Source organism: Glandiceps talaboti, chromosome 2, assembly GCF_964340395.1.
Source record: "Glandiceps talaboti chromosome 2, keGlaTala1.1, whole genome shotgun sequence".
NCBI lineage: Eukaryota > Metazoa > Hemichordata > Enteropneusta > Spengelidae > Glandiceps > Glandiceps talaboti.
Window position 1 is genome coordinate 33,266,248 of NC_135550.1, and position 13,192 is coordinate 33,279,439.

Here is a 13,192-nt window from a genome sequence, read left to right on the forward strand (position 1 = left end):
TTTTACCCTTTCAAATATTATCGGCCAAATATGCCAATATTTTTGGATATTTGAAACATATCTCGGGTCGCAAGTGTCCGGGAAGAGACCAGGAAGACACGTATTATGTGTTCGAATATGTGACAAAGTTGTTGATACAGCGCCACCAACGACATGATATGCTGAACCACGCCAGCGTTGAAAGTTTGCAACAAACTGTACTAAGTTCTATAGGACGGAAACTGTGCGGTACGGTTGACGGGACCTGGGACGTCATCTAGATCTAAAATTCTGCCGTCCATTTACTCCCACCAAAACGTGTATGCAGCCGGTGATGTACAAGGATGTCTTCAGATGACAACCACAATGTACCATCAAAATATGGATCGAGTTTTAAGGTAAAATGCAACTATATTTATGATGTGTATGTGTAACACTAACTGTAAGATCGACTGTCGCCCGAGCGGGGCCTCATAATATTTGCAGACGCTTCGTGCGTAGTTAGAAGTGTTACGAGAAAGCATGTGTAAAGTGTGTAATATCATATGAGAAACAAACAAAAATACAGCTCTGTTGTCAAATATGTGGTCTGCACGTAGACCGGGCAGTATTTGTGTACACGACGATCTTTGCCGATTTGTGAGACACATACCACGTACCCATGTCATGAGGCAGCCGACCATAAGTTATAATTTACGGACCTATAATTTATGACAGTCTGAGTGAGCTTCAGATTGTACCGATTCGCATGCTTGTCGGTTTAGCGGTAACTACTACACGACACATTGGTATTTACCTCCATTTATGCTGTTTTTGTGATGACGACAGCATCAATTTCTTCACTCGAATCACTGTAAATTACGTTAGTCGAACGCGTTACAGAAGCAACTGTATCGTCAGTACAGTAGTAGTGTACGGTACACTCCGTCGTGCGACAGAATAAGTCGACCATGCTATTTATTTTTTAAGTAGGCCAAACTGGACCTGTAATATCTAGAGATGACATGATAAGACAACAATTTCAACTATGCCTGCAGCTAGGGTGAAGTTTGTTTATCTCCCAATACATCCATGGTTTATATAAATACGTACCTTTTTCCAAAGTCAACCGAACCATGACCGAACTGAGCTGAACGTAAACTTCTCAAGTTGTCGAAAACCTTTTCATCATGTTTATAGTATCAAAAAGAGAGGGATGGGAGCCAGAGGAGTGATATACAATATTGTATTTTGTACTATTATTGTGTATTGGTGTATAGCATGGTGTACTGTTAATCTGGGTGATGTTATGAACATTTTATTTATCCTTTGCCATTTATAATTTGAAAAAGAGAGTAAATTTAGCTTATGTAACATAAAAAAATGAATCACCCCCCTACCCCCCACTATCTGAGAGATACATACTACATACTGTTCACCTGAGCATGACTATTTTAAATAAGAAGTGATACAAAGAATACAGCAGTTACCTGCTAGATTGTTTTCTTCCCTCCAAATGTGGAGCACAGTAACATGTGCCACCATAAAACCATATCATCTTTTGACCAGTGAAAACACCTCAATCAACAATGCTGAGCTTACTGACAAGTACTGTTATGTTCATGTGAATTGTTTAGAGATATTTACCACTGAACTTGAATATTTATTAGAAATATAAGTTCAGAACACTGAAATAGTGCTAAATCTATTACTAGTATTTTCCTAGTATAGCTCAAACCAAAAGTTGTGACTTGCCACACTTACATTTTTATAAGAAATTCATGGAGTATGTATATGTTTATTTTATATAGATACCCCCACCTACTTCTGCTGCATATCAACTCTTAAAAATTAACTTAGTTTTGAACTTTTGGTACATAAGATAATTTTTTAATGTTAGCTTTATTAACAGGGTTACTAATTAATTCCATCAATTAAATAATATTAATATTAAAGGTTTGATAAGTTAATAGTATGCCAATATGATGATACATAATGTAAATGAAATCTTCTGCTACACCAGTAATGCCCCAACCCTTACACATTCCAGTGAGCTGTGAGCATGTGACACTGGCATAATAGTAGCATGATATAATGAACACAACTAGCTTGTTCTCCTGTTACATTCTTTCCAGTTCACGAGCAGTGATTGTCATATGAGTATCATTGGATGTAACTGTCCTGATCAAGTCAGAGTGTCAAAACAGCTATCCAAAATATTGAAGTGTTGTGAACAGCACATGCAGTGTTTCCATTGTCACAACCACACATAGTTCAATGGATTTGGCCTTTTGTGTCCTTAATTTAAATGACAAAGGCAAACAACATAGCTGAATCTCATTAGGGGTGTTTGATTTTTCCCTTGAAAAATAGTAATTTCATTTTCTGCCATTTTACCGACATATATGTCACTTATGTTAGTTTCTCTGATACAAAATGGTAGTATCCGTCAGAGTTCGTTAATGTGAGCTTTCTAAACACAGTTTTGTTATCAGAATTACTTCACTTCAAATGTGCACTTTCAATCCTTTCCACCCCTTGACATACATTATATGGTTTGGTCGGAAGTGTTGCAGTATTTGTTGGGGCATTGTGGTTTATTTACCACAGAAAGTGTATTGATGGAGGCATCTTTCTTTTATTTGGCTAAAGAAAAGAGTTTCAGTTAACCACAAAACAGTGAATTATACATATTGGGTTTTCCACTCAATATTTGCCTGTGGTCAGACCTTGGACAGTAAAAGTAATGCTGTTGGTGCATGCAGTTATGTAAGCTAGGTATTTATTTGAGGAACAAACAGAGCTGAAGACGGCAGAGCAAGTGATGTGTGTGGGTGAATTTTAAGTGCTCAAAGCATTTGTATTGCAGACTATGTATTGTTTCACCCACACCAACCGTCATCTTGTGTAATGGTTGCATGCTTATTAGCACAGTGTAGACAGCCAGGAACTATTAAAGCCGTGTGCTAGAGGTATGTAGAAAGCTATAAGCACTCTTAAACATGGTGACTACCTGTTGAAATGAGAGTCTCTTTTGTTACTGTGTTGCTTATCAGAGGAATCGGTTGGTCAGTCATGTAGTATAGTTCAAAGGGCAACATGTTAGTGGCAGTTCAGTAGATACAGTGTTCTCCCTGAACAAGGTAACAGGGGCGCCGCGCCCTCTTGTAAATTCTTGGCGCCCCCTTGTAAGTTTTGACGGGAAAAAAATGAATTGAATATTTTTTCAACAAACGGGGCAAAACGATTTACTTCTCTCGCGGTTTCGCTACGATCTCATGGTCGCCATTTTGGAAAGTCAAATATCTCGGTAAAGAGGCTACTGTCACTGATGTCAAACTTCGTGCGAATCACATTCACGCATACTTTCATCAAACTTGTCATTCATTCTATAGCTTTCAAACAGTCAACATGTCTTTCCTCCGTCATTTAGCTCAATGAAGATCAGGAGGTACACGGAATATTTTACACGTCGGCCCTTTTCAGGGCGAACTTGAACTCAGATCGTGGGATTGTTTGCATGTAAACACACACTTTCTCGAGTTTACGGTACAAAAACAAAATGAAATGCGAAACTTTGAAAGGCTTGTGTTGTTCACCGACACTACTTAGATGATACTAAATAATATGTCACTAAAATGAACAAAATGGTACATTCTAGTTCCTTAACTATTTATTGAATTGTAATCGAAACGAAAATGGGCTAATATTTTCGTACCCATCGAACCACGATCGAACTTACGGAGATATCGGGTGAGATGCGATGGCCTCAACACAGATAAACACGTGGTGTCAATGTGGGCGATTCCATTGTTCATGGATAGGTGGGCCGTGACAAAAGTGTCGGAACGGTCTGTTTTTACGTGTACACTAAATGTACTACAAAATCTATGGTTTTCAGAGTCGCTGTGTCTATGAATTGCTTCTCTTAATATAAAAACACGCAAGTAAGATTTTCCATGGCTACGTCAGTATTGAAGTTGAACGCTAAGTTCCCCTCTGTCCCTTCCCTTTAGTTTAATAGTTCGGACGTTGCATGTGTCGTCATAGTACAATCTTTGACCTTTCAAAATCTTAGTGAGTCGTCGTAGCAGAAAGTTTTGTCGGATACCTGTCCCACTTGAAAACTATGTATTCCGATTCGTTTTATTTCATTTTCTTTTGATTGACTTCATTACCACCCATAGTGACACGAAGCGGTTTCGCCTTCTTTCAAAAAAGACCTGTGCTAACTGAAACTGCCATGCCGTATTGTCACCGACTATTTTTGTTTTCGTAAAAAAAACTGAACATGCTGAAGAGAACTATATCATGGCTAGGCATGTCTTACAGTGTGAGTTTTTTTTGACGTGGGAGCGTGACGTATTGAGTGTCCATTTGAACATGTGCAGCTGTGTTTGGCATGTACTATTAATTTTCCAGTTAGACACAACAATGGCAACAAAAATTGCAACATTAGTGTTGCGTCTTTTTTACATTGACTGTATGTAACAGGGCCGGTCAGGGTACAAGTTCGTTAGTGGTCTATAATACTTAATAGTATTATGTATCAAAATAAAAACAATCGACTCTCACTCAGTATAGTACGATCGTCAGTCGAGGGGTATGGCAAATGTAACAAAATTCGTTGCGTATAAGATACGGATCGTTCGATCAAATATGCATAAAAAATTAATTTCCATTGCGTACGGTATAATACGCATGGTTTTGCGTCACCGCAAATACTGGTCCGTCATTCTGAGCAGTTCTCAAGTCCGGGAATTAAATGATAAATTTAATGAGAAGTCAACTAGAAAAGAGTACATTTAGACGAATTGAATCACTATGGGAATATCAATAGATGGACCAAATCTGATACTGTTTACTTTGAACAAGCAGTCACCAATGGGGAAATTACAAAGACAGGAGAATTCTCACAGAAGTGAGACAAGTTACTCAGCTGTTATGCATAAAGGCAAAGTTATCTTCACCCTTATGTGTTTGACTTTTGTTTGTTTTGGTAGTGGTATGGTGATGATGCAATGAAGCTCTTGAAAATGGATTTCGTTTTGTAGTAAACACTACAACTGTCCTGAAACATCTTGAAATTTGCTGCAATTTTTTACAGAAAGTTGAAGATTTTGTTTTGTTACACTCTTTCAGCATTTGTGTTAAAATGAGCTATTTGAGTAACTATTTAGGACAAACTATTAAAAATAATATATCAAAACTCACTTTGACACTTCAGTTGTGTTGAAATTCACATGATTAAAGTGGGTTAAAATGGCTAAATAAAGTGCCACCAAAAGCCACCATTTCAAGATGCAAATTGCAAAAGTTCCTAGGCAGGAGGGGGGACACCCCCCTCCTCACCACCCCCCAGCGTGCGCATAACGCACGCAGTGCTTCGCTCCGCTCAGCAACAATTCCCCCCTCTTGTGACAAAATCCTGGGGAGAACACTGAGATACATTGCAAATTTTTTTGAATATCTATTAAGTTGTTTTTCAAGCGCAGTGTATCTTGCCATTGTAGAAATCTTGAAATAGCAATAGGTATAATTTTCTGTGTTGATATGGGGTAGTTGGTGTGGTGTTTTTATCAGATATTGTGGAATGCATTCTTTTATTTCCCTTTCATTGTTAACAATAGATTGCAAAGTACATGTACACATCATGCCATGGCTAATACAAACTAGCTTTCAAAGATATCTCTTCCTGACAAACAGGTAGACAGTTAATGGGAAATGGAGCTATGAATAGCTTCTGTTCTGTCTGTTACTCACAACTCTCTTGTCAGCTTGTTAAGAGAAAGTCATGACGTAATAATGTGCTTGCAGGGTAACTGTATCCAAAAGCTTGTGGCAATTTCTTTGTTACTTTCTTTGTACTGTTTGACTACATGCCACTTGTTATAATATCCTACCAGTACTTGAGATAGCTTTCCACTCTGACTGAATGGTAGTTTTAGTCTGTTAGAACCACAATACCTGTCATTTTTACTGTTGAGTCGATTACCACAAAAAGTTTTGATTTATGTTTTTTATCATTCATAGACCTGTGTGAATCATTCCAAGACAAAGGCCTGTGAATGGTTTTGATTAATTTTTGATATTCAACATTTCATTCATCAAGATGATAAAAAACAACCAAGCAACAAAAAACAAACAAACAACAACAACAAAGCAAAATACAAACAAGAAAAATTAATGTAAATCTCAAATGACCAACTGTGATGCTGATGCTATGGGTATTTTATGTGGGCTACTGGATAACAGTCAATACATTTGCAGGTATTGTAGTGATACTAGATGTCAAAAGCTACTGATATTACTGTAAACAAGACTACAGGTACCAGCATCTATCTTCATTTGTAAAAAAAAAAATTAAAATATGGAAAGAGTATCAATATCTGTTAATAAAAGGCAATAGAGTTGATGAAGATTTATTTCTGTTTAATTAAATGCAAATTAATTGTAATAGCACACTAGAGGAAATTTCACTTGTAACAATTTCCTCATGCCGATTCCTCTTGTGTGCTTCCTCTTGTGTGCAGGCAACTTTTAATGAGAACTTGGTCATTTGTGGCCATGAGCCAAATATCTAGTGTATTTGTTATTTTTGGCCTCACATGAATATTTCCTTGTGTGTGCGTCTGAATGTGAGCATTCTGCTCATGACTTTCTCTTAAGAAGGGATGCATGGAGATGGTGAAAGTACAAAATGATTGTGCCTAGTCTAAAATACAGGTGAGTAACTTCTACGTCAATAACGACAGTATTTTCATGATTTTAGAAGACAAACGTGTCGATCTTTGGCCTAAATAAACATGGCTATTGCCTTAGAAGGAATGGTCAACAAGATGCCAGTGATTGTTTAATAGCATGAGATACTAGTTATCTCATTTGGTATAGTTTTGTGACTAATCCCACTTAGTAAAGCACTGGCAATATGGGTATTTTGGCGAAAGATGGACATGCTTGTCTTCTGAAATCATGAAAATACCATAGGTATTGACATAGAAGTTTACTCACCTATGTTTTAGACTGGGGCAAACATTTTGTACTTATGTCATCTCCACGCATTCGCTAAAGTCATGAGCAGAATACTCGTGTGCAAATGCACACATGAGGAAAAATCCATGTGAGGGCAAAAATATCAAACATGCTAGATATTTGGCTCACAGCCACAAATGACAAAATTCTCATTAAAAGTTGCCTGCACATGAGCGTAATCGGTGCGATAAACACAATATTAAACTGTGATTGGTTTATATTCTCCTTCATTTGCAGATATTTATCTAAAAGACAAAATGAATATCCAAACTAAATTTATATGATCCATCATCAATCACAGTTAAATACTGGGTAACTTAGTGACCCTGACTGGTAAAAAAACAGTCTGCAAAGCTAACAAAGCATAGACACTCAATCTCTTGTATGTTTGTGGTAGCAAATTGTTGCAGTGGCTCTATAAATGCAATATTCAATTTGTGTGTGTGTGTGTGTGTGTGTGTGTGTGTGTGTGTGTGTGTGTGTGTGTGTGTGTGTGTGTGTGTGAAGGTAATTTTGGCATTTGTAGAAAGTGTGAAAAGTATAGAAAGGATACTACATCACAGTGTGTACTGTTCAAAGCAAAATAGTAGAAATATAAGCATTTGCGTGACAAATATATTGTACATCATACATATTAGGTAAGTCAATGACTGACATTTCACATTTGAAACATGTTGATATCCAGTTACATCAGTATTTAACATGAAGATGTAAATATAGCTTTAGTGCTCAGTATTAATTTACAGCCGGGGCTTCTTCAGTGTCTTTATTAGTCCCCGCCGGACGAAGTCTGGGACGGGGACTTATGGATTGGGTTCCGTCTGTCCATCCGTCCATCCGTCTGTCCATCCGCAGCCGTTTCTTGGAGATGCCTGGACTGATTTTTTTCAAACTTGGTACAGGGGCAACATACAATGGCATACATATGCACGTCAATTTGTTTCATGATACGATCCAATATGGCCGCCTAGCAGCCATTTTGTTTGCAAATTTTCCCTGTCTAAAGCCATAACTCAGACATGCTTGAACAGATCTCATTCAAAGTTGGTATTAGGACAGTGTTCTATGATATACATGTGCATATCCATTTTCGTCGTGATACGATCCAATATGGCTGCCTGGCAGCCATTTTGTTTGTGAATTTTCCATGTCCAAAGCCATAACTCAGACATGCTTGAACAGATCTCATTCAAAGTTGGTATTAGGACAGTGTTCTATGACATACATGTGCATATTCATTGTTGTCATGATACTATCCAATATGGCCACCTGGTAGCCATTTTGTTTGTGAATTTTCATGTCCAAAGCCTTAACTCAGACATGCTTGAACAGCTCACATTCAAAGTTGGTATTAGGACAGTGTTCTATGACATACATGTGCATAATTATCCATTTTCATCGTGATATGATCCCCCATACCCGACCAATCCTTTATTGTTGTAGGCATGTTCCATGTCCAACAAGCAGACACAACATATCTAAGTCTGTTTGATTTAGGTTCACAAGTGTTGTTGCGTGATCAGAGTAGTGATAATTCCTTAAAACCCAATCATAGCGGGGACTATGTCATTCTCAATGACTTGTTTATTGTGTACTTTTCATGATGCATGTGTGTATGTCCTATATTCTGTATCACCTTTGGACAAGGTTTAAAATTGATCACACTTCAATGCCACAATGTGTACAAACAGCACAATATGCATGGTGGTCAAGGTAATGGGAAATGGTCATGGTCTTAAAAGAAAGCTTGTCCTTGAAAACAGTAGACACTTGAATGCAGTCTTATCTCTATGGTATATAATCATATTGTAAAGAGTGATTTTTACACTTGATATGGCTGTCATTCAGTTTTGAAGGGGGTATAGGCACCAAAATTAACAGATATGTGCATGGCACATTGTGTATTTCTCCATGTTGTTTCACGTGTACCCAAGATCCTTAAAAATATTGGTTTTAAAGATTGCAAATTGTTCTGTTGTTTGTAAATATGATTGGAAAGAAATTGGCAATGTATTATAAGTGCTACAAAGCATATGCAAGAAATGGTTTTTAGAATTGACCCTGAATGTCAAGGTCAAAGGTCAATGTCTTGGATAGAAAACTTGGACCCAAAAATATGAGGGTAGACACTTGAAATAAGTCTCTGTGTATTACAGTTTTTAATTATGTAGGAAATAAGTGATTTTTATGTACAAATATGGTCGCCATTGTCTATGATGTCTCATACGACTATCACCTTTGTGCCAGGTTTTGATGAAATGTGATATTGTATGTCAGAGAAATGATATATTATGGATGGACAGATGAGCTCATTGTAAAAGTCCCTTCTTGAAGACAGTAAGGTAGGGTAAGAGGGGGAGGTAACTAAAAAGCTTTAAGTATTTACTTTGAAGTTTCCAGTAAGTTATGTTATGTTCAGTCATAATATTTCACTTTCAGTGTCCATGGCAGTAAATAAAGGCGACAATTTATCAGGATAGAAGTGTTTATCAAGAGTTTTCTAGTAAGTTATGGTCAGTTGTGCTTCAGTATCTTTAGCAATAAATTGAGATGACAAGGTATTATTAGTATTTACTTTGAGGTTCCAGGCTTTTGAACCTTGTCCCTTGAGACATTGCTGTCAATTTTCAATTTTCTTTTAACTTGATAATTTTCAAGATAAAGCCAGGGGGTATTTTCAAAATCTTCTGTTCAGTATAATTGTAAAGACGATAAGATGAAGTGATAAATACAGGACTGGATTATGTTGTACGCTCCTGTATGGCTGCTGATAGATATACATATGTCAGACAACATTTTTGTGTGACAATGTTTTCATGTGTTGGTTTATCAGAGTGGTTTTGTCACTACAGTAAATATGGATGTATTACTACTATACTAGTATTTAAAATCATTTCAAATTCTCATAAAGTAATGCAGTGAGAAGAATGTTTTTCCTACTGCTTGCCTTTGGTCAAATTGCCCAGTGATCATGTTGTTATTCTATATGCATAATTATCCTGATAACAAGTGGCAGAGGGTTTTATATATCAACAAGTCTGGCACAAGGAAAAACAGTTACTCCTAGTGATAACAGAGAGTGACAACATGATAAATATTTTTATAGTATCTTTATTAATCTGTTTTTGTAAATTATGACAGAAGTTGATCCATAAAAGAGAATTGTGTGTATTGTTATAATGACAGTTTCTGAGTGTGATGTTGATCAAAATTTTCATTACTTGAAGTTGTGATAAGCCCAAATAATCGTATACAGACCAAACTCATTCATTTCATTATGAATATTGTATTTGAGAATGTATAGTTTAATACAATGTATATGTATAATTGTCATTTGAAATTAGACTGTCGACAGTCACTCGCACCTTTTTTCCCCTATGTTTTATCTAAACTTAAGTTGTTGCCGTGCTCCGATCCGGCACAACACTACTATAAGAGATGGCACGAGCGAGAACAGTTGCTTGGGCCTTCAGCCCTCGATATCAGTATGCGATTATAGTAGTATTGCGCTGGATCGGAGTGCCGCAACAACTTAAGTTTAGATAAAACGTAGGGGAAAAAAGGTGCGAGCGACTGTTGACAGTCTAATTTGAAATGTACAAAATGAAATATAAAAGATCATTAGCCATATTGCTTGTCTTAGAAACTATTGATAAATGAATGTTTATTGACATAACATGTATGGGTAACATTGAATCTCACTACTAAAAAATAGTTTGCTAGTTTATTGTTGAAAAATACTTTGTGATCTATTGCTGAAAATGTGTGGTATTTGATTGCTAAAGAATAGTTGAAGGTCTTATTGTGACAGGTCTTTAGATATCAACATATTCCACATATTTGTGACTCAGTGATCACCTCCATGGCTAGGTGAACTGTAAAGCTGTATTTATTTATTCCTTTGTGAGTCTTTGACTGCAAGGTTACTTTTGAGGTATTCTATTTGATAAAACATTCCCAAATATATTTTCATGATTCATTAATTTCTTAAATTTCACCATATTACAATGTCATCAAAGACTGCAGGCAACAACAACATTAGAAATGGAATTCTTAGTATATAAATACTCAAAATTTCCATGGAAGATAGCAGAAGGGGCAGTGTAAGTTCACTATTTGTGGAATTTTGTTGATGTTGTAACTTGTTTGAGCAGTTAAGTTGTTTACCACTGTTTCCATTCATCGATTACATGGAACAAGTGTGTTACACTTGATGTAACTTCATGCTGTAGCTCCTTGAAGGTATGCAACTTGCATGGAGTTACACTGTTCATGTCTTTACATATAATCCATTTTTTTTGCCACATAAAAGCCTGTATGGTGTACCTTGACAGTGCAAGGTGTTTTCATTTCTGTAGCATGACATGTGAAATAGTATGTACTGCTCATGACCTGCACAGCATGTCTGGCCATTCTCTGAACACAAGTGGTGCATTTTGGTTTTGTACAAAGTTGTAGCTATAGTGTGTGAAAACCATGATCTACAATGCACATGTATAACTTGACACTATCACTGTCTACTGGTAGTTGTCACTTCAGAGTAATGTTCTACCAGTTATTCAATAACAGATGCTTCGATGCATAGTCATCTGTTTTCATTAAACTTGTATAAATTAGTAAATATGTTATTTATTACAATCATGATCAAAATATATTACAGGTAAGTTTTTCCTTTGTTAGGCATTTCCCTGGGTATGGAATGTTGTATGCTAAAAGCATTGGTTCCAAGTTACTGATAGTGTATAATGTGTACAGGGTTCTCCCAATCTTGAGAGTAGTCCCGGTCACTATTTTATATTCATGCTAATTTGCATTTAAAATATTCATGAATAAATTAATGGTACAATCAAACTATGTGATGTACAATCAAAGTAGCCAATGAAAAAGTTAAAGCTCACTTTTCGTTCTCTGCAAATTTGTAACTCTGAACTCAATCTTCGCACATCAATTTTTTTCAATTGCAGTTTTCGATTAGTTTTCTCAGAAAAGCTAAACTTATTTCAAACTTAATGTCCACAGATGAGTAAAGTTTCAAAATTCTAAAAAATTGGTCTGGTCGGAATCTTGTGATATGTGAGATTTACTATACTTTACTGTTGATGACTCAAAAATCTTGCGATAGTTTGTGACGTCATTACCCACCATGTTGGAAGATACATGCTTTCACTGTCACACTATGTCAAACTACTAACTGAAAGTGTTTTCAGAGTAAAATTGAACAGAAAACTAATGATTGGACACAACATCACTTTATCAAAAGGTATATGAGGCTGTTATACTTTTTTGACAACATTGAAGAATGCTAGTCGAAAGTCTACAGCATCATGTTTACCATATAATTTACACATTAGCATACATGCAGATATCAATATATAGCATCAGCTGTGGTCGGTTCACACTTTGTCTTTGAAAATGGTCAAGTATTTGTCATTATTGTTATTAATGGTTGTCTACATTGTTCCTTTCTCAAAGACATTTTTATAGTTCATTGTCTTTTAAGTCAATCAATATGCACATGTGGGCAAAAAACTTATGTGACAGTGATGGATCAACACGAGGGGGGGGGACAAAAATGCATTTCAAGTAGTTAGGTCGGCAGCCTCTGAGTCAAGGTTGGCAATTGTGAGTGGCAGTCAGGCCCAACAGCCGCTGACCACCAAGAGCCGGACTCTTGCATAGGTTGTTTAGATTTTAAGCACTGACAACTCTTTCTCTTATACTTCAAAACAATTCTACAGGAAAGGTATACTTACTACTAGTACTAAGAAATTCTACGTTATCAGAATAGTGTTTGTTAGATATATATTATATATGAAAATTTATGTGACTATGTGTTATTAATAGTGTTTTGATAAATATATGTGTGTCTAGCCAGTCTCAAATAACAATGAGTCACCAAGTGTTTAATGAAGTGGATACATAGTGTATGTCAACTCTGTCTACAATGCTGATATTGTGAGCATCACTTGAAAATATTTTTGATAATAATTTCCTATTGATTACAAATTTTATAATTAGCCCCCTGAAGGGGAGGTGCTATTACAATGGTGCTCCGTCCATCTGTGTATGCTTGTGTGTGCGTGCATCTGTCCATCCATTCTGTAATACCTCATATCTCAGACATGTATGCTACATACCTGGCACATAGGTGACATTCATGTGGTACATGATTTATGCATGTCACTTTGTTTTGCAATATATG

The 13,192-nt window shown here is 36.4% G+C and overlaps 1 protein-coding gene across 1 annotated transcript in view; it reads left to right on the forward strand.

The window, feature by feature from the left end:
* The first annotated feature begins 223 nt into the window (after window positions 1–223).
* LOC144453401 (uncharacterized) overlaps window positions 224–13,192 on the forward strand; it is a 45,054-nt gene continuing 32,085 nt past the window's right edge. The window contains exon 1 of the mRNA XM_078144685.1: window positions 224–377. Coding sequence (XP_078000811.1) covers window positions 324–377 — 54 coding nt within the window. The 5' untranslated portion in view covers window positions 224–323. The remainder of the gene's footprint in view (window positions 378–13,192) is intronic.